This window comes from Caloenas nicobarica, chromosome 2 (genome assembly GCF_036013445.1).
Source record: "Caloenas nicobarica isolate bCalNic1 chromosome 2, bCalNic1.hap1, whole genome shotgun sequence".
Lineage (NCBI taxonomy): Eukaryota > Metazoa > Chordata > Aves > Columbiformes > Columbidae > Caloenas > Caloenas nicobarica.
In genome coordinates this window covers 56,029,841-56,057,104 of record NC_088246.1, presented here as the reverse complement: position 1 = coordinate 56,057,104, position 27,264 = coordinate 56,029,841, and the positions used below count along the sequence as shown (strand labels likewise).

The 27,264-nt window shown below is 40.0% G+C and overlaps 1 protein-coding gene across 5 annotated transcripts in view; it reads right to left on the bottom strand.

Moving 5' to 3' along the window:
* Positions 1–4,639: 4,639 nt before the first annotated feature.
* The window catches only part of CDK13 (cyclin dependent kinase 13), a 47,822-nt gene continuing 25,197 nt past the window's right edge, over positions 4,640–27,264 (bottom strand). Inside the window, exons 6-14 of one of the 5 annotated variants that reach the window (XM_065627594.1) lie at positions 24,954–25,143; positions 22,381–22,437; positions 19,545–19,646; positions 19,348–19,425; positions 17,216–17,332; positions 16,158–16,289; positions 14,337–14,542; positions 10,846–11,403; positions 4,640–9,748 (exon numbers count right to left, since the gene is read on the bottom strand). In XM_065627594.1, the coding sequence (XP_065483666.1) occupies positions 8,892–9,748; positions 10,846–11,403; positions 14,337–14,542; positions 16,158–16,289; positions 17,216–17,332; positions 19,348–19,425; positions 19,545–19,646; positions 22,381–22,437; positions 24,954–25,143 (2,297 nt within the window). In that variant the 3' untranslated portion in view covers positions 4,640–8,891. The remainder of the gene's footprint in view (positions 9,749–10,845; positions 11,404–14,336; positions 14,543–16,157; positions 16,290–17,215; positions 17,333–19,347; positions 19,426–19,544; positions 19,647–22,380; positions 22,438–24,953; positions 25,144–27,264) is intronic. The other 4 variants (XM_065627596.1, XM_065627597.1, XM_065627595.1 and 1 more) reach the window with 4 other exon arrangements.

The following is a 27,264-nucleotide window of genomic DNA, read 5'->3' as shown; positions in this document are numbered from 1 at the left end:
AGGGTGAAGAGCAATACACTCCAGCGGATGCTGCGTGGTTACACACCCTGGATGACCAGCAAGTGGCTGAAAATCATCTTGTCGTCGCAGCAGCGGCACTACTTCAACTATTCCAGGAGGCAAACGATGCTTGCGACTGGGAACAAACGGATGCACGTGCGGGGCTTGGATCCAAACACTCCAGGTGCTGCAAGTCCACGAGGGATACTCAGATGAAGACCAACCTCTTGGCAAGGCAGCAGGACAGCGCAGTGCCACCACGTCTCTGAGCAATCCCAGACCCCCGCTGCAGCAGAGAGCGGCCTGCTCGACATACCCTGCCCCTCCAGCCTCCTCCTCCTCCTCGGGTTGCAAACTCCACGAGCTGCGCAGGAGTCCCTGCGAGCCCCAAGGGCACGGAGGAGGCAGCAGCCGCTGCCCCGTCCTGCAGCCGCAGGGTCAAAGACGGGGAGATGAACAAAACCGCTGTGGTCTGGTTGGGTTTTGTCATTTTTACGGTTGAGCGTCCATCCCGCAAATACCCCATTAAAGACACTTGACAGCATTTATGTGCCTCATAACATGCACCGGTGGGTCGCAGCTTGCAGCAGGCACTGCCTGGAGAGAGCGAGTTGGCAGCGATGGCAGGGAGCGCAGGGGCCTCTGTACCCTCCCCTCGCCATTCCTGGAGCCAGGGAGAAGCAGCGCCGCTAACAGCAACGTGAAGACAAGGGTTTGTAGCTCAGGAAAACCCCATTTCTAGTTCGTTTCAAATTCTCACCTACTTATTTTCTCACATTGAAATGCAAGATCTATTCTCCCTACAAGGAGGGATTTTTAAAGCAGGTTAGGGGGCAGTTTGGCAAGAAAGTGGAGGGGAAAAAAAAAAAAAAAGTGGAGGAAAAAAAAAAAGGAAAAAAAAAAGAAAAAAAAAAAAAAGACATTGGATGAAGTCCCAGACATGGTGCTTTGTCTGTGTAGAAGCTAAAGTGGGTCACAGGAAAAAATGTTTTGAAAAAGCACTGGTAAATTATTCCAGCCTTCTTCAGGTAAGGGCATTGGGAATTTTTGGCTTCACAAGTGGGGGAGGAAGATGCTTCCCTTGCATTTTATCTGAAAGATACTCAGAGCTTTTCAGTGTTAAGCACCAAATACATTGCCCTGATAGAAATAAAAGCAGATCCCACCAGCAAAGCCACGGTCAGCCAGACAGATGAGGTTGTTTCCTTCTTCCATTCTCAGCCCATGAGATCTTCATCAGGGAATGGATCAAAAGCTAGAGCTTGTATATGGCCCTATGGCCTGCCGTACGCGCTTTGTTCCCCATATCCTGGTACATCAAAGAATTTGAAACAATAGCTAGGGAAAAAAAAAAAAGCCTGGCGTATTTCTGGAGTATCAATACAGCAACTCACTTTATCTTGGTGAAACAGAAGGGCATTAGGCTTGGATGAGCAGCTGTAGTGCAGCAGGACACCTTACCACAGGGCTGGGCCATTCTGGTGATGTGTTGAAATCAATGGCCTTTTTCTGGCCGAGGCGTTATGCTTTTTAACTTAGAGAAGCAGCCCGGGAGACAGCTGTGTCAGTGAAGTCTGCAGCATGTGAAGTCTTTGTCTCTTCCTTAAAAAAAAAATTTAAGACCTGTGTAAGAAGCATTTTCCTGCCACTGCTCTTTGAGGTTAGAAGTTGTAACGTGAGCCACCAAAGTTCAGCTTTGAGAGAAGAGGTGAGGGAAACATCCTGTCCCGGCCCCTGGGAGTTGCCCTGCACGTTGCCCACATGAGAGAGCTGCTGGTGAAGAAAGCAGACGGGATGTGCCGTGGGGTCCAGGGGGAGCAACACTCAGCACTTCAGTAGACCTGGGGGAGTCTCACGGTGGTTTCCAATATCCAAAAGATCCCTGAAGGATAATACGGGTAACGAAAAACAGAAAACCAAAACGAAGCAAAACCAGTTCCTGCTTTGAAACCGCTCTCGTGGATCCTTTTGGCAATTGGTGAGGATGGAGGAGAATGGAGGTAGAAGCGCCCTTGCTGGACACGTTAGTAGTGATCTCTGCCTGTTCTTTGTTCAGGGAAAATCCCCTCCTACGTCAGGCTTCTGTCCTATTCTCCGTACAGCCCATTCCTTGCTCAGGGCAACCCCGACACAGAGCAATGAGAAAAACCAGCATCAGTTCTTGTGGCACTGAGGGTCAGAGAGGTCCCCATGGCAGGGGAATGCTGTTCTTCAAGCAGACAGCAGTACTTCCCTACCACCGCCACCCGGGGGAAAAAAAATCCTCAGAAAACACTTGAAAGGCAGGAGAAACAGCGTTTTCTTCCCCCATGTCAGAACCTGCTAAAATATTCTACGCATTTTAAAACAGGTCTGAAAAGAACTTGCAGGAGTAAAGAAAAAAAGACACCTTTCTGTGCTCAACCTACACGTTAAACACTTGCTTCCAACTACTACCTCTAGCAACTATTGCCGTAACTGGGCATGTAGAAGGGAGTATAGTGGAGAGACACATCTGCACAAGTCAAACACTAACTACAGAAACCAGTTCATCTCCCCTGAATTACCTTAAGGTCAGGATACAGCTGTCAGATATGCTGGCAAGTACCAGAAGGTCCCAGGCTGGTTTCTGTAAAGCTTACACTCCAACTATGCCCTTTTCTACTTAGCTACGTCTCTTCTACACTGTAATTTTTCTAGTACTGGAAAAAAAAAAAAAAAAATCACAAAGCCTCTTTGCAAGAAGTCCTATTAGAGACGCATTCATCACATTGTAAGAACTTGTCATATTAATAGTACGTCCAAAGTACCCACAGAGGAATTGTTGAAGCGGAATTGAAGGCATACTGTGAAAAGCGATCTGAGTATTGCCTATTAGGCAAGGGCTGCTATACCTGAAGAAAAAGAAAACATTACTGTAGGCTCAGACTCAAAGTTCCTCCTGACTTAAACCACACTGTCTATGAGTTTTCTCCACAGGCAATTTAAAAAAAAAGCCCCCAATAAGCAGCCATAATGAGCAAGTGGCTTTAAAAACAAAACTCTCAAGCTCCATGGAAGCCAATGCAGTTGACTGGGAAAAGAAAAAGTTCCCTCATTTGTCAAACGAAGGTCTCTCTTCCCTTCTTTGTTGTCACTGCCAAGAGCTCCGACCTGCATTTTCTTCCACGTGATGGGGGAGTTTGGTGGCTGTAATCCTCTTCTTCCGCATGGCCTGTCAGAGCTTACAGGCATTCCTTAAAAATAGAAGCAACCTAATCCTGGTTCAGCTAATTTAACAGACATTCCTGCAAAATTGCGTGGTTCTTTCAAAGGTAACAGGCAGTGATTCATGGCTGTGACATAAAATGGTTTGCTTCCTCTCTTGCCACCGATTGCACAGATGTATTCCTTGCTCTGCGTTGATACAGGCTGTTGTTCTGCTGTCTCTCTCCTCTTTCGCTTGATGCTATTTTGTTTGCAGCTGAGAATACTGATTCATGTGCAGACCCCACTGGAATTATTACTGGTACCCATTTGCACAGCTCGTTGGCCATATTGTACCAGGAGGTGAATAAATGGGACACAGCACTGTTCTCAAACCATCACAGGTTCGTACCCCAACATAAACCAGAGCCAAGTAGCTGCAACAGCAGCTTTCATGGGAAAAACAAAGCACGCAACTAGAAATGGTTTCACGCATCTGTCTGACCTGCTACGTGCAAGCCAACATCTGACATAATACAACCTGAACTGGTCATCAGAAGAAAAATCCAGGCTTGCTTTGTGGCTGCTGCCCAAGTACTGTCTCCGAAGTGAGAAGGTGCTTTGGGCTACAGCTACGGATTCTGCCAACCCAGCATCAAAGGACACTCACATAACCGGTGCCAGCCCGCACGTCTCCCTGTTGCCCCTTCGCATCTTCTGACTTCAGCAACCAGAAGTTATCGAAGCGATGACCGCAGCCTTTTAAGAGTACTGGAGATACAGGAAGCGCTTCATTTCTGCCTGGAAGTACGGGATTTACTGAAAGATGCAAACGTTCTCATTAGATCAGCTGATAAAAGCAGAGAAGCCTCCGGCATTCGAAGCGCAGTTGCTGAAGCGGCGCTCGATACGCGGCGCTTCACCAGCAGCGTACGCCCGTAGCCAGGCACTGAAAACACCCGGCTCCCCGGCTCTGATTTTCTGTGACTTCTAAACCACACGCCGTCCTTTTTAAAGGCACAGTGGTGGGGAATATTAACTGCATCTCTGCTCAGACAGCGCCAAGAAAAAAAACAAAGTCATGTTATGCAATAGCCCACCGCCTTGAAAAGCTCAGCCAAGGGCTGCTGGAAAAGAGCAGCATCATCTCAGCACTGGGGGGGCTGTTTCCCCCAGCGGAGCCCCAGCACGTCACCTCCTTTCGCGGCACCATCGCTGCTCACCGGTACGTGACGCTGCACCTCAGCTCCAGGCGCAAGCAACTCCTACCGCCAGCTGATGCTGCTTTCCTTTGAAAAAGGAGGAGATGGGTTAAATATTTTTGTAGAATTTTAACACACCGAAAACTATACTCATCCGGACTCCAAAAAAACACCTCAGTTTAACCCAATGTTCTTCTGAAACACCATTTGATAACCAGAGAGGGAAAACAATGAAAGACTTCAAGTTTTCATGGATTTTATTTACAGGCCGCACAATACATTTTATATACAAATGGCTTAAAATAACAAAGAGTAAGCAAGCTGAAGCATAACAGTTTGATTATTTTAAATTAGGTTGTCTTGAAATAACTCCTGCAATAAAGTATTCTTCACCCTGATAAGCAAAAGTTAGTTCAATATTAAGTCAACCCAAGGTCATTTCATATTTAAATACAGAATTCAAATCAGTTTTCTGGCAATTCCTTAATTTCACGACACACTTCTACGTGTATGGAACATCCCAAAACTATCAAGGGAAATATCCAAAATTTCCTCATGTAAAAAACAGTGTAACAGAACAGACTGGAGAAATGTGTGTAAAACACTTGTGTGTTTTATTACTGAAAAGAATGCAGGAAATACATCTGAGATTTTTCTCTTGGAAATAGAATTCATGGTCTGAGATTGAATTTGCCCGCAGACAAGAGGTATCCTACGTTACTTCAATACTTCAGTTTTTACTGCATAATTACATATTAAACTCATCCAAGTGTAACCTTCACCAAAACTGAAGCTGCCTCCTGGACCAAGGACAAGAGCACTCAAAACTGTAAGAACCTACATTACAGCACTTGGTGCCTCTGCTTCTAGAAAGCACATTACACTGCCATGGGTATGGAAAAAATTTAACACAGACCATGTTTTATGGAAACGTAAGAAAATATAGAAGTTTGCCATTTAAAAATTATTTTTCTGAGAAATTATATTAGCATTTGAGGATACATGTATTTTTACACCTCTTCCCTAACACTGCTCCTTCTGTTAAAGATAACAACTAGCGATCCATGAGAAAAGCTGTTTCCTTTTCCTTTTTGGCTGATATTAAGTATTATAATAGTCTAAGTGGTTTAAGTCATGGTCATAGCAGTCCAGTCGTGCTCACTTTCTTCCTCTTGGTATGGCTAAAGACCACTTAATAATGAAGTACTTGCTACTTGGTAGTCCATGATTACTGTATTTTGCTATGTTTATTTCGAAATACAAACACGCAATGCTTACTTTTTGATGTAGTGTCCAGGTCTCTGTAGCACACTTTGGAATTGCAGCACAGAAAATGTAAACCCAAAGGAGTGGCAGGGGGGAAGCGGGGGAAGAAGTAACAAAAGCCACGGCTCCACAGAAAAATAATGCGGTTTTCAGGATGTCTACCTACTGCATCAAAAATGCAACAGCCACATGATGTAAAACGCCAAACTAGCGCAGACTGACTCTGCCGAAGTGAAATTTGTTCAAAAGGGTAAAATTCTGAACCGACATAAGCACCTCATCCTGTGATTTAATTCGAAATAAATTTTGCTAGATAATACACAGGTCCAGTACGAATGAACGTGGACTTTCAGTCCTTAGATCCGGCTGGTTCCCTGGCTGCCGGCCTGCCCAGACGCACCTTGAGGGCGAGGGGAGCAGGGCCGTGGGGAGAAACCCTCCTGCCACGCACCCCAGGGGCTCCCCTGCAGAGGGAGGGCAGAGCTGCTGCCCCACACGCAGCCTCCGCCTGCCAGCAAAAGAGCCACGAAGATCCCCCGAGTTGGAGAGAAGGTAATCTCTTCAGTTATATATGGAAATACGTCAGCTTTCCCTCCAAATTACCCTAACGCTGTTGTCCCAGGCAAATAAGTGTTCGAAGTCACAGGCTAGTAATCCTTAAACTGCATTTGGGGCAACGCCATGGCACAGCGCACATCTGTCACAGCGTGCCAGTTTTATTTCCCACTCGTCTAGAAGTCAACTCTTTATTGCATCTCCGTCTCCTCATACTCAGGATTACTCGTGCTGGGTTTTTTTTTTTCCATGGCCAAGGACGGAAAACTCTTTTGGCAGAACAATGCAACATCAGAGTACTGCCAGCCCGTAAGGAAACTGCAGTGGCGGTTACGAATGCAGAGAGGACTGACTTCTCTGCCTTTAATTGAGGTGAACTAAATGACTCAAAAATTTGCCTCCAAATGAGAAGCAGTCTTCCTTGCCTTTCTGTATTGGAAGTCAAATCATTTAGTCCTCTGAGATCTACCTTCCATTTGAACTTACCTGCTTTTTTAGACAACTATCACCTGCAGTTACATTTGAAGTGCAGGAGAGTAACACCGGATTGCACGTTTTTAGTGAAAGCAACCGCCTAAGAGCTTTGAAAGTCTTTTGTTTGATTCTGAAAAAAAACCCAAAACAACCAACCAAAACAATCTGTGTGTATAATTGTGGGATTTTTTTAATTTTAGGATTAGTAAACAAAAAGCCTTAGCTGACACTGTCCATATCTACCTGACACTAATCATGTTTGCCTTTAAAATTTTACTAGCAGAAAAATGCTATGGGGGTGTCCTTACTCAAGGAGAACTCTCCAGCACGCTGTCATTCACACGTGAAGTTTTTGTTTTTCTTAAGCACAGCCCATTCAGGTCATAAGTATTTATTTCTGGCCAGGCCGCTCTTATTTTCCAGTCGCAGGATTTTCTACTGTGCCTACTGAGGGCAATTGCCAGACTTACAGGGACATCGTAAGCAGTGTTACTCTCTTTCCATTTCTCTTTTGCCAGATCCTCAAACGCTACGGACTTAGCGAAGTGAGTTTCTCCATGCTCTACAATGTGGTAGTTAGCCATACACGAACCAGGGCTTCCGACTAAAAACAAAACACCAACAACTTTGGCTTCTGTTCTGAAAATCCAAAAAGTCACTGACAAGACTACATTTGTAATAGTGTAAGCAGAAATTTTACTTTTTGAAAAGTAATAATTAAAACACTCAGTTACATAAGGTACCGATTTGTCAACTGGATAATCAGTTGGAAAATTGTTTCCAATATGGGCTTTAAAACATTCTTTTACGTACATGCAAAATATAACCATACCTCCTCTCTGCAGGAGAGAGACCACGTGTTGTCAAAGGAAAAAAAACATGCCGGAAGTTGCAATTAATATGAGAGGTGGCTCTTGGTAAGAGTTTTAACTACAGGTATTTTATCAGTCGTTCAGAGAGACTAAATTCCAATATTAAAATGTTTTGTGGAACAGCAGATATAAAAATCAATTAATTGGCACAATCACAAGTTTACAGAGAATTAGAACTAGTGGCAAACATTTTGTTGTTGCTTTAAATACTGGTCATTTTTCCTTTGGTTACTTCCTATAATGCAGTATTTGTGGTAAAAAGACAACAGTGTCAGCTTTTCACACGAAGTAAAGTAATTACTGCTGTTGACATTTAAGAGAAGAAACTATTTCATCACGTGGTAAGGACATATAAAGTATAGTTTATTTGGCAGAGGAACTAAAACACTTACTACAACTCCAAGAGGGAGCTGAGGAAAAACTACACTCTTCATTCTCCTCACTTTCAACATTTCTCATGAAGTTTGATTTGGAAATTATGATTTCATCAAGGTCAGATTAGGTCTCTAAACTGGCCCACCTGAAGTAAACAACACAGGGTTATGACCTATTGGAGTTGCCTATTATTATCTGAATTTTCACGTTAGCTACCTAGGTTTAGGTATTATTTTCATACCGATCTAGAAAGTACTTCCAAATTCTTGCAGACCTTAAGCTTACATGTTAAGGCACTTACCATTCAAGTAAAACAGTTTTTATATAAACAAGCCTGGGAGATGGAGAGAACATTTTACCAGAACATCCTTTTTTTTTTTTTTTTTTTTTCTCGAAAGAAAAAAAAAAAAAACCCAACATCGACCAAATATTTATAAAATTTTGCATCAAGAGAAAGGTTGTGTTTTATTATCTGAAATGAGCACAAAGTACACCTTCCACAATAACACTGAAAGCAGTGCAAAGACTGACAGTGACCTTTGACTAAAGGTAGTTCTGTAAAAAGAAAAATACCAAATAAATCAGTGCCCTGCTTTGATTGTTGTAAAATTTTTTTACATAAAAGTTGGTCCAAACTTACAAAAAAAGCACAAATGTGCATAGTTCAGAAGATCTGAAAGAGTGCCATAAAAAGCTGATGTCCCTAAATTTAGCATCCACTTAAAACTGCCAAAATACAAAATAAAATTCAGAACTAGAGTTTGTGAACATGTACAATCAATTTATCTAGTTTTCAGACAGCATGAGTTTTAAGCATTTTTCATTTTTCCTACTGTATGCAAGACCCTTTTCCACATAAAAATAAAGCTGTTGAATTAACATTATTCAAGTCTGTTGAACTGCTGCTTTAAACTGCAGCTAGGGAAGAAAAAAAAAAAAGTTTTTCCAGATAAAAATGATGTGCCTGAGGAAAAACAGATACTCAATATGGTAATCCTCTGCCTCGTCCCCTCACTGTAGATGTGCTAATGTGTCCCCTGTATCCTTGGGAATAGCCAGGTCCTTGAGCAGGAGAAGTCCAAGTCTGTCCATGCATGTGGCTGATGCCACCGGGGTTCTCCTGTAAGTTACTTCCATAGCTATAGTTGTGCATCTTGGTAGGCAAAGAGTGCGTACCCTCTGGCCCTGCGGAAGCGTCGCCGCTGCTCCCCAGAACCGGGATGGGGCCGTGGCTGTATTCAAACCTATGGTCTTTATCTCCACTAAATAGCATGGGGCCAGTGTTGAGGTAAATGTCTCCATAACCAGTTACTGAGCTGGGAAAGGATTCTGAAAAGGCCGACGGAGGAGGGGCACCACCAGAGTGAGATGAAGCAGTACTGTAGTTATCCAGAGACTGAATCTCTGAGCTTCCAAGGAAGCTCCTCCTTTCTAATGCTCCTGATGACCCGCTTCCTATTCCATCGCTACTGCCATAATGGGCAGATGAGAAGGAAGATGATCCAAAGTTATCCTTGTAGTCTGGGCCTGATACGTAGGAGTCTCTAGCCTGATAATCCACACTCGTTTGTACTGGCTCCTCTGTCGTTGCCTGAGCTTGATGCTGAGCAAGCAGCTGCAGGAGAGCTGCTTTCACTCCTGCGTGAGGATCTGTTCCTGATGAGTTAGTTATAGGCAAATGCTGGTTCTCTGTCCGATAATCAAGGTCTTCATCAGTAAGAGGCGGCGGCTCCGGTGGCTCTGGCGGACGCTGGTCTGGAGGCAAGATCCGAGGGCGCTCTTGTTCAGGTGTTCGGTTTAGAAGCCTCATCTCAGACTGTCGAACCAAATCCTCTTGACCTAAGCAGATGAAAAAGAAAAACCTTGGAATAAAAACATACAATAATAATACCAGAAAGCAAAGGACTCTTTTCTGGAATAATACTGAGGCCTGTTACCTCAGTTCTCATTAACTTATTAGTTAAATTTATTGGTAGTTGGACAGATTATTTTGGCAAAGGTAACAGCTCATTTGCCTCAGGAGGGTGATGCCAGTTTTTCATCAAAGCAAGATTACCAGTCAAGCAGTCAAAGAAAAAAGGTACAAGTTCCTTAAAAAACCCCCAAACCCCAAACCTCAAGCAACACACGAACACTAGAAAATTCAAAGAGGGAATGGAAAAGATTTGCAAACAGACATAAAAATCTTGAGGGACAAAAGGCCACCCTAGCAAGGACAGCCAAACTTCAGGCTAAAAAAACCACTAACAGAAAAGCTACCACCCCCAACAACCTCAAAAAGCACCCCCAAACCACTTCAGAATACTCTTTTCTACAGCTGCAAACACCATAGAGCAATACATAAACCTCCATATAATAAAACTGAAATAGCAATCCAAAAAGATGAACAACCGAGCTCTACACTTTGAGAAGAATAAAGAAGCCAGGACCATACCCCAATGGAAACTTTGAGCCATGTGGGTTAGTGACAGTTATGGGTAACCACTTACAGAACTTCACACTAAGAAATTTCTCTGGCCAGCATTAAAAACAGAAGTAAAATACCCTCTCCCTAAAATCAGCTTTACCTAAACACAGTCAGAACTGGCAAATTCCACCTATGAATTTGCTAGAGAAGACTGTATTCTCCATCCCAAACAGCATTAAGAAAACCTCAACCCCCCAGAAAAATGATCAATACAACTGTTTCATCAGAAACACTACCAGCACTTGTGTGCCTCTTAGAGTGGGGATCATCTTCTGCTCTGTCTGCGTGGCACCTGTTCCGGTAAGACACAAATTCTATGATCCAGACACAAACCATGACAAAATCAATTTGATAATCTGTCTTATACTCACACAGACTCATATGGTTAACATGTTAACTCTTTAGCCCCAAACTATTACGTCTCCACTGTTCAAGGTACCTGTGGGTTAGCAATAAAGACCTTCAGTACCTGCAGACGCATATAATGACTTGATCAGATGTGGGTAGCCGGGTGCCGGAGATTCCACGTCGTCCCGGCTGATGGACACAGGAGTGGTGGGCTCTGGAGGCTGCCTGAGTTGTAACATTTCATTTCCTGATCCGTTTTCCTTCTCCTCCAACGCAAAATCTTTTTGTTTTGTTTGCTGAGCCTTTATTAACTGAGACAACAGAACAGCAAATGCACTCTGCACAGCTGCCTGGGCAGCATCAGTCTCAACTTTAGGCTGACTCAGCTGAGCAGGTGGTACAGGAGGCTGCGTGACAGTCGGCTGTTTTAGAGGCTCCTGTTCTGGTGGTGGTGGCGGAGGTGGCGGCGGCTGCTGCTGCTGTTCTGACTGTTTTTCACCTGCTGACAAAATTCCAGCAGGAAGATTTATTTTATTTATTTGCTGCTGAGTCTCTGCGTTTACCTTAATATTCAACACTTGGGCAAACTGTGCCAAACTAACACTTGTTTTAGACTGTAGCAGGTTTAGCAGGATTGCCACTTCATTCTGGTTTAACTGCTGTCCAGTGCTTGTTTTTGCTAAAGACAAAAAAGGTGTTTTTAAGTATTATTTAGAACTGGCATATTTCAGAAACTCAAAAGTAAGACTAATCTAGCATGGCGGACACAACTGGAGAAGCATGGGTTTGGACAACATAGAAATGGAATGCTTTTACATATTAACTGCCTTTGGGAGAGTATGCATAGGAAATGGAATAGTAAGATCCAATACAAAGAAAGTGACTTCCAAGGGGTGTACACACACGCTTGGACAGATGAGAAACATCAAGCTGGAGCTCCATTTTCCACAATACAACTAAGCCGGGGCTTAAGGCCACCTCTGCTTTAAGCAGCTGTAAGATTTCCAATCTCCACAAAATTTCCTATATTTGACCTATCACATCCCTCTGTTAAAAAGCCGTCATCTGCAAAACACATTTCCAGTCCTATTCTGGCCCATTCTAATTCAGCATCTGGATTCTAACACCTGCTCAAGTGACCAGGCTCTAGGTGACCCAGAAGCTACCAGTATAAACGCAAAAGGAAGTGCTGAGTTTGAAAGACATTAAGTCAATCACTGAGTAGCAGGAAAATGCAGGTTTCTTCAATGAAATGGAGTCTGCCACAAATAAGAGCAGACTACAATTATGCAAGGGAATATGAACAAGGATGTCAGAATATCAGAGTAGTTTCTTAGTTTTGAACACCCACTGTGGTGGCTTGTTTCGAAATAAGTGAACCAGCCTGGATTGCAACATGCCCATGGGTAGATGACTTAGAAAAGCAGTTTAAAAAATGAGTGTGTGTGACTGTGCTGACAGAGCCCTGACTTTTTTCAACCCAGATCAACACAAACACATTTTGTCCTCTGCTGCCATTCTGCTACTTTACAGACATATTAATTCATAGCAGATTCAAAGCCATGACTGAAAAAATGGTCACACACACAAAAGCATTAAGTATTTGCCCTGTAAGACTAAGAGCGGCACAGCTGGAAAGTGCTGCAAAATCCACTACCCTGCTTGTGGATGTGTATCGGGACACAAGTACTTAGAACCTACTCTCGGGCAGGATCCAGGGACTTCAACAATTTTATGTATTTACATAAACATAAAATCACCTTTTATTTGGCAATACAGAAAAAAAACCCCCATCATTTCTAATGCCTTGACTGCTGCTTCTCACTCAGATGTCATGTTAACAGTTGATTTTGTGACATCTGAGGATGGTATGCTCAACACTTAAACTTCTTTCAGACTGACTGTGAAAATTCAGCAGAAAAATGCCAAATGCGGAAACTAATCTACCTATTCCATACCCTCTGGTTAGTTTCAAGTCCATTCCAAGAGCAAACCGTATTCTAGGAAACCTGGCAGTTTCCACCAGAATTATTGAGCTCTACATAGCTCCTGTTAAATTTTAAGATGAAATAACTGGGGGTCCCATTCATGAATCAGAACATTAGCAATTTGATCCAAGGTGTTTTTAACCTCTTATTTTGGGGTGCTCAGAAACAAATGCAACGGTTTTGTTTAAAGCTTGCATTTGTACATGGAGTTCTTTAGCGTGCCTTATTGGTGATATTATCTAAGGTGCATTATGGCTTCCAGAAGTGTTTTACTTAATGCAGAAAACACCTAGATGCTGAAGCGTCTTAGCTCCACTGAAAACTAAATTATCTTCTTTTCTATCTAGATTATTTTTCTGTGTACATATGGACAAACAACAATATAGGACTGAATGAATCCTCCTCTATTTGTTTGGTTTATTTTGCATAGTTACTATTAATGACTAATAAATGTAGTAGTCTCATTGGGCTGCCTGTTGTAAAAGCACAAAGAAAATAACCACTATTCTTTGGACTCTTTAAACTTCTATACAGTTTTCACTTGTGGGGGCAAAAATTTTAAGGGCTACAGAAAGTCATGCTTGAAAATGCTGCCAAAACTTGTAGCCTGAACATATGGAGTGGCAGAAGCTCACAGCTGGCTTACAGTGAGAAACAGGACGAACATGAGCAAGAAGCAATAAATTGCAATAAAATGTGATCAAAATAACTATTTTCTATGTATCTTGCACAGAGTATTCAGAACTCTGCTTTACTGTTACATGAAGAGTTGATTCAAAATGTTTAGTATTAAAGAATTTTCAGGCCCTGTGAATGCATTTACTGTTTTTCTTCAGCTGAGCTCCTATATCAGTGTCATAGGATTTATGGTCACTTTGCACAATCAAAAATGGTCTAAATTAAAATTATCAGGTATCTATTTAGTATTGTTACTCTGTATATTTCTAAATATTACGAGGGAACTATCACCTAACTGCTGAGTACCTCAAATGGTGTCCACGTTGGAAACCATTACTTTACTCTTTATATTATACTCATAAAATTGGTCTCCAAGAAAGATACTTCAGTTGAATGTCAGAATAAATGGCTGTGCAATATACAGAGGTAGCTACATCTTCTTATATCTGGCTTTGCGGCGGTGTGTGGTTTGGTTTGTTTGGTTTTTTTTTTTAGAAGTTGGTTCAGCCCCAACAACTTGGAAAGCAGAACACTAACATAACATGCAGAGAAATCTGTTTCACTTGAAATGACTGTTCTAAAATCTGCCTTCTGATCACTTTATGAATACCAATAAAGCTCCTCCGATCTATGGAGATTGTGAAGAACTTAGAGCAGCAGCTGGCTTGTGAGATTACAGAAGAACTATAGATGAACAAGACATGCAATCCCCTCAAAATATAGAGCAAGGTAGTTGCTCTGACCAGATTGAAAAATTAAGTAAAACTTAAAAGGAACACTTAATTTCCAAAAGCAAAGGTAAATCTTTTGTAACAAAGACTTAACTTACAATACTGTTCCTCCCTCAAGAAGCCAGGAGACGTCAGTACTCTGAAAATAACATCTAGAATTTCTAGAGGTGCAATCCAAGTAGAAGATAATTATAAGAACCGAAAATATTACTGACCAAGTGCTACACTAGAGTTGCCCTGAGTTTTGAGTTGAGAAGAAGTTTGCATGCCTTGTGGGGTGTTGGTTCTGCTCTCATCCATGCCTAGAGACAGATCCTTCCTAGGGACTTTAGTTGCTGTTGAGTCATCAGTCATGCCCATCTGCTTCTGTCTTCTGCGTTTCTTACTCCACAGCTCATGGCAATCCTGCCACAAAGGAAGGCTGCAAAGAATGATCAGAGATAAACAGATTTATCCCAGGGTTTTTTTGTTTTGTGTGTTTGGTTTTGGTTTTTTATTTGTTTGGTTTTGTTGTTGTTTTTTGTTTGTTTTTTGGCTAAACCATGTTGGTAAAATAAATGCTCGAATTACACATAATGTAACTTTTGAAAAGATGAACCTACTGGAACTTGGAAATACATCAAAAAACACCCAGCAAAATCCCAGATCTGCTTTTTCTGTCTAAAATCTCCTCATTGAGTGGCTATTTCAGAAGCACAGGTCTCTCTGACAGAAAAGGGGAACATATATCTCAAAATGAGAATCAATGTTACTTTCTTGCATTCATGCTTATGAAAAGCCTAATTATTTGCTTAATTCAAGACTTTCAAAATCAGTGCTGCACACTTGCTATAAAACAGAATCTGCAGAGTAACAGATAACAGAGTTATTAACACAAAGTGTTTTTTTTCAGGGTCGGGGTGACTAATTCCTTTTGTCCACTTGTAAAAGCACTACTGCCACATGAGTTCAAATATTTGTCCACAGTATACAGCATAGACAACCAAGAAAGTAGGAAGAAACAAAATGTGGCAGGAATAAATAGCACTTGACACTAGCAAAGTTAAGATACTAGGAAGAAAAAGGGATGCGCCAGTCCTTTAAGACAGATAAAAGCGGAGGCAAAAGTCTCCTAAGGAAGCCATTTGCCACCAGTTCTGTCCCTCCATTACTGTTGCCTGCAGGCATCCCAATTTTGATTTCCCGAGGAACACAGAGACCCATACCACAGATAAAGGGAATACCGAGATAGGCAGTAAACACAGTGCCTTCTGTTTTCCTAGGACATACTGAAAACTGTCTGAGCAGTTCCCTCACCCAAGAACATGGAAAAATGAGGTGACAGATGACAATAGCCAATGGAAAGGCAATTATGAAAATTGCTTCCTTTATCTTCTCCTTCCGCACACCTGCCAGGTATTCAGTCAAATCCAAGTGGAAGCAAGCAAGAACTCATTTTGAGAAGTAACCTACAGTCCTTGCAATCAGCACTGTCACTTCTTTTAAATGAACAGCTGTTTCTTCCCAAAGCAGAACTTCACTCTTTCAAGAGAACAGGCAACACTCTTCTGTGCACACTGTGTCTGCACAAAGTATTTCACTTCTCCCGCCTGTAAAATCAAGAATCTCATCTGGCACAGGAAACGGTTTATAGTATTTCACTTTAACACCCAGGTACCTTTGCAGAATTCTATACCCAGTCTCATTCTACCATCAAAGAAGGCAATGCAGATTCACAGACGAACCAAAAACCCTCAGAAAAAGTAGACACTGATGAACGGATAAAAGGATAACTGATGGCTTTTCAACATTAGAAGCATTCATGTAAGGATTTGTGGGTTGGTTTGTTTGTTTAAGGCACAAATGACTCAGTAACTATAGTTCTAGGAATAACAAATAAAACCATTTCAGTGCAAAATCACTATTTAACAACTATATGTATCACCATTTTTGTTCTGCCACAAGCTACTTTAACTGAAACACAACAAGCTTAATGAAATCAGTGCATGTTCCCATTTTCTAGAGGTAAGGACCATTATCAAAAGCAAATGACTTACTCCGGAGGAGGCATTTTAGATGGTTCCACATCCCGCAGAAACTCGCACTGAAGAGCTTGTTCGGCTGTGCAGCGCTTGCTAGGATCTAGAGCAAGCATGTAATCGAATAAATCTAATGCAGCTGGTGGGATGCTACAAAAAAGCAAAACAGAGAAAGGCATGACATTTTGAATCACAACTCTGTGCAAAATTTTGATAAAACACATCCCTTCCAAAATCTTTAAGTTATCTAACTTACACCCTAACAAAACCCACTCACAACTTGAGCTTGGTAGCAGGGGACAAAGATAAACTTCACCTTTTATTACTTGTGCAAGCATATAACCCAAGTTCTCTCTGCTTTGTGTCATTTAACTGCTTGAAACATTGTCCTTACAAAAAAAATCCCCACTTTTTAAAGACCACTATATTGTTACTTTACTCTTTGGAATTTAGCACCTGGGGAGCTGCAGCTTTGATTGGTTCATGGACAATAATTCTATCGCTTTGAAGATGTTTCATTAGTAGGAACAGGATGATACGTTGCTCCTGAAACCCACAGTGACTGAAGGAGGGGAACAAACCCTTTAAAATAAACTTACAGCTGTTTTCCATAACTTTCGCATGTGATATTTACATAAAACCAGTCGAATGGCAGTATTTTAGAATACACAGTTCAGATAACTCTGTATTGAATGAATTTATGATCCAAAAGACTGTAATATTAACCAGACCACATATTCAGCTGTAGCCAGTTGTCCCAATAAAAAACAATTAAGTACTCTGAGCTGTTTTTTGGAAAGGGACAACAAGCAGGTGACCAATCATGGAAAATCAATGTTTCCTCAGTTGAAAGCTGACAGGTGGCTGAAATTTTAGAGCCACCTTTCTTCTTCTTGAAGCTCCTATTAAATAAGGGTTAATACAAGCTCTGTGGGTATCATGGGAAGGATAAGAACCTGAAATCATTTTTCTTTACACTTAATCTATGTTCATTCTCCAGAAAATAGTAAAGTTCATAAAGTCTCCAGGAAAACTTAATGCTATTAGAGTTGACTAAACTAATTCTTCATCCTTACAAGGCAAACTCTTCTCTCAGTTTTCGACGATACTGCTTCTTTGGTTTCATTGTGTTGAAATAAGCTAATTTTATAACATCAGGCCACACTGCTGGACAAGGACTCCCGCAAATTCGGCTGTACCAAAAAGAAAGGGGAAAAAAGCGTATGAGATACAAAACCACAAGTGAGCACAGCTGTCATTTTATTCTTGCACATACAGTGAATATAAAAATAATTCTAACTTTAACGTTCAGGTTCTTTTAGCTAACATTTCTCTACTGTCCAATGCCCAACACCATTAAATAATGATGAATTGTCAATGAAAGGTGATCACCCTGCACAGAATAAACTTACTTTAAGAAGTCCACTGTTTCTGCTTCACCTCACCCCAGGCATCCTCCACACAAATGTTTCAAAAAACTTTACCAACTATGTCTGGACAGTACTCCAGGTATGTAACTTGGACAAGTGGATAGCCCACGTTTAGAGTGTTAATTAACATTTATGTCCTTAACCAGTGAAGAAAGATACACCAAATGGCAGAAAAAGCACTTTTCAATGAGAATTTAGTCGACACTGAAGCCATAAGGCAAAAAAAATCTCACTAAGGCCTAAGGGCAGAAGCAAGATCTGGACACTAGAAAATGGTATTTTTTTTACTTCAGTTACGAGTTTTACATCTCGAGCCTCATCTATCTCCACAATGGAGTTGCCCGTAGTCTCATTCTTCCCCTTCCATCCCCACCCATTTTGTCCAACCAAGGATGGCTTAGCACAGGTTGACCAACACCACATTTCTGAGCAGAAAAACTAAGGAGGCATTTTACCGTATATGCAAGGTTTAGAACTCTGATGCAGACAGTCATAAAAGTACATTTTGCAAATCCATTTACGTAGTTCACCCCTCCCATTTATTAAATGGTTAATATAAGAGACCTAATGATCTATTAGTTATGTCCCAAATGCTATGCAAACCAACCTGACTTTACAGTGGTTTGTAGGACAAATGTAGAATTGTTGACTGTAACATGATGGTGGTGAACATGTTGATAAAATTGTTATATTACATTTAAACAGCCAAAAGTGCATATTATCAATGCAGAGGAAGAATGAGCTACAAACAGGAGCTTCCAGCAGAAGGGAAACACAAAGTTTTAGTTTGCTGTACCACAGGTACAACACAAAAAGAAAAAACTTCAAATGACAGCAGTAAGAGGTGCTTCAATGCCATCTAGTGCTCGAAAGCAAAAATTTCCCAACTCATGAGTTTAGTTCTTACAATAAGAATGATCACTGATGTACTCTGCACCTCCTTCCAGGTCAGCTAGTAACATACTACACAGAGACAAGCTACTGTTTATTCTGTTTTGAAAACTATTTTGATATATAACTTTGCAGTATTTTTTTATTAATTTAATTTTTAATATAATGTTGACCATTTACTGTTCAAGTTCTGTGAGTTCTGTAGGACTCATCCTCTTTTCCCCTTGTTTCTAGGAAGACCACCTCTCCTCACTTACAAGGTCGACTATATCAGAATCAAGAGCAATTTTTGCTTGCTGAATAAAGAAAAAAAACCCAAGATGCTGTGGTTCCACTGAGTTAAATACATAACATTCTATGAGTTATTGAGATAAGAAACAGAATTTTTAACTCCATAAAGTGCCTGGCAGTTTATAAGGGAACAGAAATATTCCCACAAAAATAATAAAGCCCAGGTGTGTATGCGGAGGGCTTGAAACAAGAACTCAAGGCCAGTAGCACATCAAGTACCTACTTCTCCCAAATCCCACTTATCCTTATTATTGGAACTTGTAACATCATCTTAAAAAATAACAGGCGTTTTGATTACTCTCTCTTTGCAACTTCAGTAATAGGCAACTCAAACTGCTCTGCACAAAACCCTCTCACTATTCAATTGTACATTGCTAGGACCACAGAATACTCACCAAAAAAAAAATAACCTTTCTCCATGTCCGAGCAAAAGTCACTTACTTGTTTACGTGCCCTTCAAAACCTCTAATGTCTCACTCAGGGCAATAACAGAGTACTTGTAAATGTTCACAATCCATTATGTTCGATTTTAACACTAACAAAAGAAACCTGACAGTTTATGATGCACCAACTATGTGGCAGTGCTTGCAAGTTACCTTATAAGTTCCAGTTGAGCAAGTTCTTGATTTGCTTGAAATATTGGCTTTTTTGTAAAAAGTTCACCCAGGATGCAGCTGTAAAACAGTTTTGCACAATTCTGTCATTATGGCTTTCAATACAGATTGACAGAAACATTTAAGATTTAATTTTGGCTTGTTTTTATGCTTGCTACGCTTCTATACCAAACTCTTACCCACAGCTCCAGACATCGATAGCTGGCGTATATCTTTCTTCTCCAAGCAGAAGTTCAGGAGGCCGATACCATAATGTAATAACTTTGTTGGTATATGGTCGGCTGTTGGGGGGAGGAAAAAGAGAGGACTATCATTTTACTACGATCTCATTTCTGAAAAAGTGATACTTTGAGGACTTTACTTCTGTGGTGCTGTTTAAGAATAACACAATCTTCCGTTCCCTTTTACTAATTTTAGTCCTGCAAAGCTGCAACTGAACAAAAGCAAATGCATCCATCTGACCAAGGCTAGCAAGGGACAGACTGAAGATATAAATAATAATCACATACTTATCTCAATGCTATGGGAATCCTGTATCTCAATTATTATTCAGATAGCAATACTGTATATTTATAACATTGCTAGCCCTTTCAGGAGAAGAACCTGCTTGGATAAAGCCAGTTATTTCTGGGCAAGTATTGATTATTAGAATACTAAATATAGGACCCCTAAAAGCATTTTGAAAATAAGAAAAAAAGTCACTTTCCCCTCTGTAAGTAGGAGCAAAAGAGAGCTATTTTCTTGAACAATTTCCTTCAACAATTTTGATTCCAAAGTCTGGAATGCTACCAATATATTCCTATATTTCACAACATCTAATTCTCTACAGCTCTAACCGTAAGTTTTGGTCACTGGGAATAATCCTTCCCACCTTCACACTAAGGCAAGGATTTCCACTATCTTAGACATACATCTTTTGTGGACAGGCAGAGATACAGCATCAACAGTTCAGAATGGAAGGCAGAAAGCAGATGTTAGGTTTTGGTTTTGTTTCAACCAGGGTGTCTTAAAAGTGATCCCAAATTCTTTCTTAAAAGATCCCCAAATTCTTTCTGTTTTAATAATTCACTCTTACCACCAACATTAGGTAACTCCAAATAGAAAGCAGGGTAACATTAAGTGCAGAGTTCAAATAACCACAGCATACAGTCTAAAAAGCTCTTATACTCAGTGGTACAGGTATCATTTCTGCAAAATGACTTGAATCTTTTTTCCATTAAGAAACTCCCCAATTCATTTTTAAAATGTAGTATGTTTTTGGAAATAATCCCATCATTTATCATATTTATCTCTGAAGCGAGCATTCCTCTAGGAAATGTTTACACAGTATGGACTTTCTCTACAGATACACCACTCATATATATATTAGTATACAGTGCTTTTTATTTGAACAGATGTTTTCTTACACAATCTGTCATATCTCCTACTCCAAACATATTAAATCCACCAGAATAACATTTAAAGGAACACAACTACAACAACCAATGGAAATTTACTAAAATTATTCTTTTATTTCCTCCTCATTATGCTCCTACTAAATTCTATACCCTTTTGAAAAGTATACAATTCTAAACAACAGTAAAACAAATGTAAAATATATTAATTTAAAGCAGCAGCTATTATACACTTGGCGTACATTAATTACGTCTGTTAATACAGGTCAGAAGCTATTCGGAAGGAAAGTAAATGACAAGAGCTGCCAAAAATCTACTATTGAGATTCTAATTATCCTCCCAAGTTCAACTAGCAATTCTATTAGCTAGCATAATTACATCTTAATCTTGGTTTCATTATGTATAATGGCGTAATAATGTTGCCGTTTGATCTATAGTAAAAATCTGTCATTTGCACTACAAAGGCATTGAACTTTCAACCATTCAATTCTTAATGAACAGTTAGTTTTACAAGCAAAATCTAAATTAATTTAATAACAGGCATAAAAATCCTCCATGGTAAACCAGAAGAAAAAAAAAGGTCAGTTTGGTGCACATTAAAATAAGAAAGTAGGATGGCATTAATCTCCTTTATTATATATAGATCCAAAACAAAAATTAATTACCCAGCAGCTGCTTAGGATTATCTTAGCCTGCTACTAAACAGTTTTCATAACTGTACTTAAGCATATGTTCCTGAAGTAACAGCTCAGAAGCCAGTGAAACAAATACTATCAGGTTCAACAACGAGTTCAAAGCTCTGTGAGAAAACAATAAATTCATAAAGCTAACATTATGAATATTATTTCCCAAATTAGGCATGCAGAAATCAAAGTAAGTTCAGGTAGCTAATATTCTCTGTATCCAACCACTCAATGTACATACTAGGGTAATGAATATTCAGCCTGAATTTCAAAAACCCAGTTCCATATGACAGACACATGACATTACAATATAAATACTGGAGTTCATAATAAAAACTGTGCACCTGTTTCCTGGAGTACAAGTATAACGAAGCCAAGAACAACAGAAGCACAAGTCACAAGAAGTTTCAGAATAACTTTTATTTAAACTTGTATCTCTGTTTCCAGCAGATCCAACAGCACTGACTGCCTAAAGAATACAATGAACCTCTTCAAATGTAAAGGCAAATCTTACACCAAAGAAATGCTTTTTGAAAAGAAAGTGTCAGAAAAAAAATTTCACTTTCCTGAATGATTTTTTTCCTAGGTGTACCAACGGAAAGAATATACCTTAGGTTTAAAGGACCAGAAATTAATAGTAAAAACCTAGCTATTGATGCAACCTACTTAGGACTGCAGCTCTTCACTTTCAATCAATATAAGACCACTCTCTATAGCTGTTTATCTGAAACACTTGGAAAAGCAATACACTTGCACAAAGAGAGTTTTGCGGTTGCATGGAGTGTAAAACAACATGCACTTTTTATTTCCTAAGCAAGTACTTGTATTATAGCACAATAACATCTGTAAACAAAAGTCTTCTGGCCCTCATAATACTTAAGAGTTATGCGAAAAGATTAAACTTCTGAATGCTTTTTCACAGTATAATTATATCTTACCTTTCTTCTGAGTTGTACAGCCGTGCAAGGCCAAAATCTGCAAGCTTTATCTGCCCTCTGGTGGAAAAAGTAAAGAATTATTTAGTTGTTAATCCTGTCGGATTTCCTCCCCAAAAATCAGCTAAAGTTTGAGATTGAGACAGCTGCAACTGATCTTCACCAAACCACATGAATGAGGAGGCAATGCCTGATAATCTATGCATCACTTCAGTAAACAAATACAGGCAAAGACAAGTAAACAAAATTAGGTATGCTCAGAAAATGGCATTTACATCACCAGATGTTAGCCAAAATAGAGGTGTATACTGTAAACTACTCAAATCAGTAACTCTGCAGAAAAAAAAGTGAGGGAGGAAATGGTTATTTTCTCATGCCTTACCGCTAGCACAACCATTTGTACACCAAACAATTATCAGCAGTCCTACTTGCTTCTAGGAAGCCATCAAAGTCCTGTTCTGCTCTTGTAAAGTTTAAATACATCCTTCAAATCAGGGTGACCAACCAGATACGGGCTTCTATTTTTGCCAGCAGCCAAACTGCTGAATGACATGATCCCTAACCCCTTTTTGAGTTTCCCCATATATGAGGGGAAGAGCTCTTGCCTGGCAGTTTCCGTGGCTAAAAGCCACTGCTCAATGACCAGACGCCCCCACCATCCATAAAATCTGGATGATTTAAACAGAAAGATATCTGCAAGCTTCCTTAATACATGAAATTAGTTGGAATGTTACATGAGGTTTGGTTTGTTTGTTTTGGTTTTGTTTTTTGTTGGTTTTTTTTTTGTACCTATGAGCTTTTAAAACTCCTGGCACTTTCAAATACATGCAAGTAACACTTTCGAATAAATTTTATTTTATGAAATTAGGGGAAGACTTGCTGATGTGGGTAAGAATGACCATTTTGTGATAATATACAGGTTACAGTTTCCATTCCATTTTCCCCCTCAGATGTTTGCTTGGAATTGCTGTAACACTTGGAGAAGCCTCATAAAGAAAGAAATGTTCCCATCAAATTTATATGCTTATTCCACAGAGAGTGTATTCGTGGAAGATCAATGAATTTTTGAGCAAAGACATTGATCTAAAAGACATACAATCCATGTGTTTGGCTTCAGGCTATAACTGGTACTGGGATTTTAGAAACACTGGTTTATAATTATTCCGATCAACTATGAACTTTTTCTTCTTCCAGTGGAAATGTCTAAGGATGCCCAAAAAATATCCTAGGGGAAAAAACTCTGTACCCTGGAGCTGAAAAAACACAGTACAACAGAAAGCTCCACCTCTACCATACCACCCTCCCCTCTGCTCTCAGGTTATATCTCAGCTTTTGAGTTCCCAAAGATGCACGGGACTGCACCACCACCAGAGATTGTCAGACAAGCAAGATGAGGTGATCGGGTACAGAGAGCGATGCAGAGGCATGTGTACATCTGCTTAGCAGCCTCTATCATAATCTGGCAAGACCGTGGTGGTATCCAGAACTGGAAATAGCCTAATATTAGTTTGTTATAATTAAAAAAAAAAAAAAAAGGAGGAAAAATTGAGAATTTGGAGAAAGCTGTAACAAAACAAGGGCCCTATCAAAAGAGACCCTTGATCCATTTTGCCCAGTGTTTTGTCTCCAACAGCAGCTAAGTAGAGTTTTAGGGAAAACATGTGAACCTGTTCACTTTGGGGTTCATCTTCCTTGTATTTAACCGCCCACAATCATTGTGTGAAGGATGCTAAAACAGGTATTCCGGTCTATTCCCTTTAGCAGGTGTTAATGATCCTGTTCATTAATATGTCACATCCCTTTTTGAATCTTGTGACACTATCCTGAAAACCTTCTGTGACAACAAATCCCAGGAGCTGACTACCTGCTCCATAACAATATTCTTTTTCACTGTTATAAACCTCAATCTTATAGTTGCTCCCCGGTCTTGGTACTGCTGGATTTGATGAACAGCAGTTCTGCACTGAAGTTATCTGCTGTCTTCACACAAGCTTTTTATTTGCTGCTGTTGCACACTGAACAAAAAGTCTGTTCGCTTACATGATTTGTAATTAAAAGTGGTCAAAAAAGTAAGAAACAAACTCATCTCCCCATTTGATTATGGCTATAGCTGCAAGCCAAAGCATGTTTGAACATGTCTGATCAAATACTCTTTCAAAGCATTATCCTGACTGGCAAAGATGAGGACCTCAGAATTAGGTCACAAAGAACTAGCCTAGCCACACTTCATCTTGAAATGAGATTATAGAAAGAATACACATCAAACACTTGTTTCCTAAAATTCTGTTTTAATATATTTGAACTCAGAGAATTTTCCCCCATACTCTGACCTAAAAGATTCAAGTTTTAATCCTGCTGTTTTAACACAGTGAAGTTTAACAAACAATTGCAGGATCCAGTGTTTAGCAGTAACATAACCAAATCAGTATTTTAGAATTGAGTTTTAAAGAAACTAGGCAATCTAAAGAAAACAGTTTTGCTAATGACTTGAAGCAGGTGAACTGTGAAGATTAAAAGAAAAATTTAAAGACATTGTTAATATATAATTTTTTATATACTTGAAGTAATATCCATACCTATTATTTAGTAGAATATTTGAACATTTGATATCTCTGTGCAAAAAGTTCTTCTTATGACAATATGCCAAGCCCTCCATCAGCTGTCTCATAAATGATTTAATATGATTTTCATTAAAATGAACCAAACCAGATTCCAGTAGTCCCATCAAGTCATGGTCCATATATTCAAATACCAGGTAAAATGCACCTAGGAAAATAAAGGGAAAGGGTAAGAGAAACAGAGAGTGTGAAATCGATTTACCAGCAGTTCAAAGCACTGCTGCTCTCTACTTCTGAAAATTGGAAGTATTTTTCACAAAAATCTTTGCATTTTCTTCAGTATTATAGCTGTACCTCATGTCCAATAACAGCAATGAAGTATAGTATAGTAAAACATTTTCATAATATTGCTTTTTCCATGTAAACAACTATTCTAGGGAAAGGTTCGTGAAAACAAATATAGTTCTGCCACAAAGCACTTTAATCTAGACAGGCATGTACTCTCCCTATGGTTCTCCATCTCCATCCATTTTATTTAAAGAAAAATTAACTGGGTTAATATTCCCTATGTAAAGTTTGTGGAGAAATCTACAATCAAAATATGTACAGCATTAGTTCATCTGTCATGATTTGGTGACTGATTTAAGCTTTTTGTGTGGAACTGGGTCAGAAATAAGCCTGCTCTTTTCAGACTACAAGTACCTATAAGACAAGACAAAATGAGAAAGCCTATTGGCAACAGCAGTTCTGCAAAGATGAAGTTCATATTCCAAGCTCCCACATGCACACATTAAGCATAACAGAATCTGGCCTTATCTCACATTATCCTAGGTAATGCCATAAATAAAGCTATTAAAACCAAGGCTCTTTGATATATATAAGTATTCTTAAAGGAGAAAAGTGCTGAGTGCTTCAGAAGCAGCAATAACCAATCTCTGGCACAACCACCCCCAGAATAATCTACTTTTTAGTAGTTAAATCTCCTTCTCCTTCTTAACCCTGGGGCAAAGACGACAGTAGAGGCCCTGCAGAGCACTAGGGGCAACGTAGAAAATATATTGGAGTGGGTCTGTCTACCTTCTGTTTTCAAAAGCCTCCCCCAGAGATTTCAAAGTCAGCACTCTAAAGTATGAACAGCTTCTGACCAACAAGAACTCATTACAGGTTCTAGTTTCTAAATAAGAAGTTTCAATTCAGAAGCTAGTGGAAGTCTTGGACCCATAACGAGAAGTCAGCTTGCCAGAACGTATACACACATGGCCAAATTCTAATGAACTGACCTGTCTTCTTGCATAATAGCTGAAAAGGGAAGAAAAGACTACTAAATTAACCTGCTACTTAACAGACAGAAAAAAGATTACTCATATAGTAAGCGTTAAACTTGTAACAAAGATCAGCGTAAAACAACTAAACCCACAGGCCATTCAGCGTTCGTCATTTTAAATTTAGGACCTTTTGTCCTGCTGTTATGCTATACATAGGAAGCAAAACACTGATCACAAAATTGCATTGGTATGCACAGGGGAGGTGGAGCAGGATGTAAATCAAGCAGGTACAAGCCGATCCCACCACTTCAAAAGGAAAGAAGGAAGTATTAAGAGCCACAAAGAACCGAAGTGTGCTGTGTTAATATGTGCATAACTGAGTTCACCAATGCAGTTCACCAGTTCAGCCCGGTAAAAGCACGGAAGCTCCTAGTCTTGGTCTTTTAAAACAAGATAGCTGGCAACCTGGCGTTAGGTCTACTTGAAATATGAACCATGGCGTATTTTAAAATTCCTTGAAACGAACCACTTGACACTAATGCTGCAGTGCCAGAATAATCTAGCTACGCCCTTCAGAGGATGTCAGCTCAACAAAACTGAGTACCAATGATCTTGGTATCTTCTTGCTCTGGAGTACAAAGGGAAGTTAACTCTGTCACAGCAGCAGACTCCACTGTGCATACATGACAAAGACTGGGAAGGGTCAGTGGGACTGCAGACTGAGAACAGCTGAACCCAGGTCTTCTTGTTTATATGCAAAGTAGACTCCATGCCTTGGGCAATTTCCTGCTCTGCATACTAGCTCCTGGGATTTTTCACCACGATTTGTAATCAGCAATCACAACCGGTACTCTCATGCAAGAAGGAAAGTTGACAGAGACAATTCATAGATAAAACAGAGCAGTAACTGGGAGATGACATCCAATTATTTATATTCTCTGCAACTCTAATTAAGAAACATACAGTAGAACTGTATAAACACGAAATGTTCCTTCCATATCGGAGCAAGAGCAAATGCACAATTCCATTATATTTGTGCATTACTACCTATTTACTACTTACAT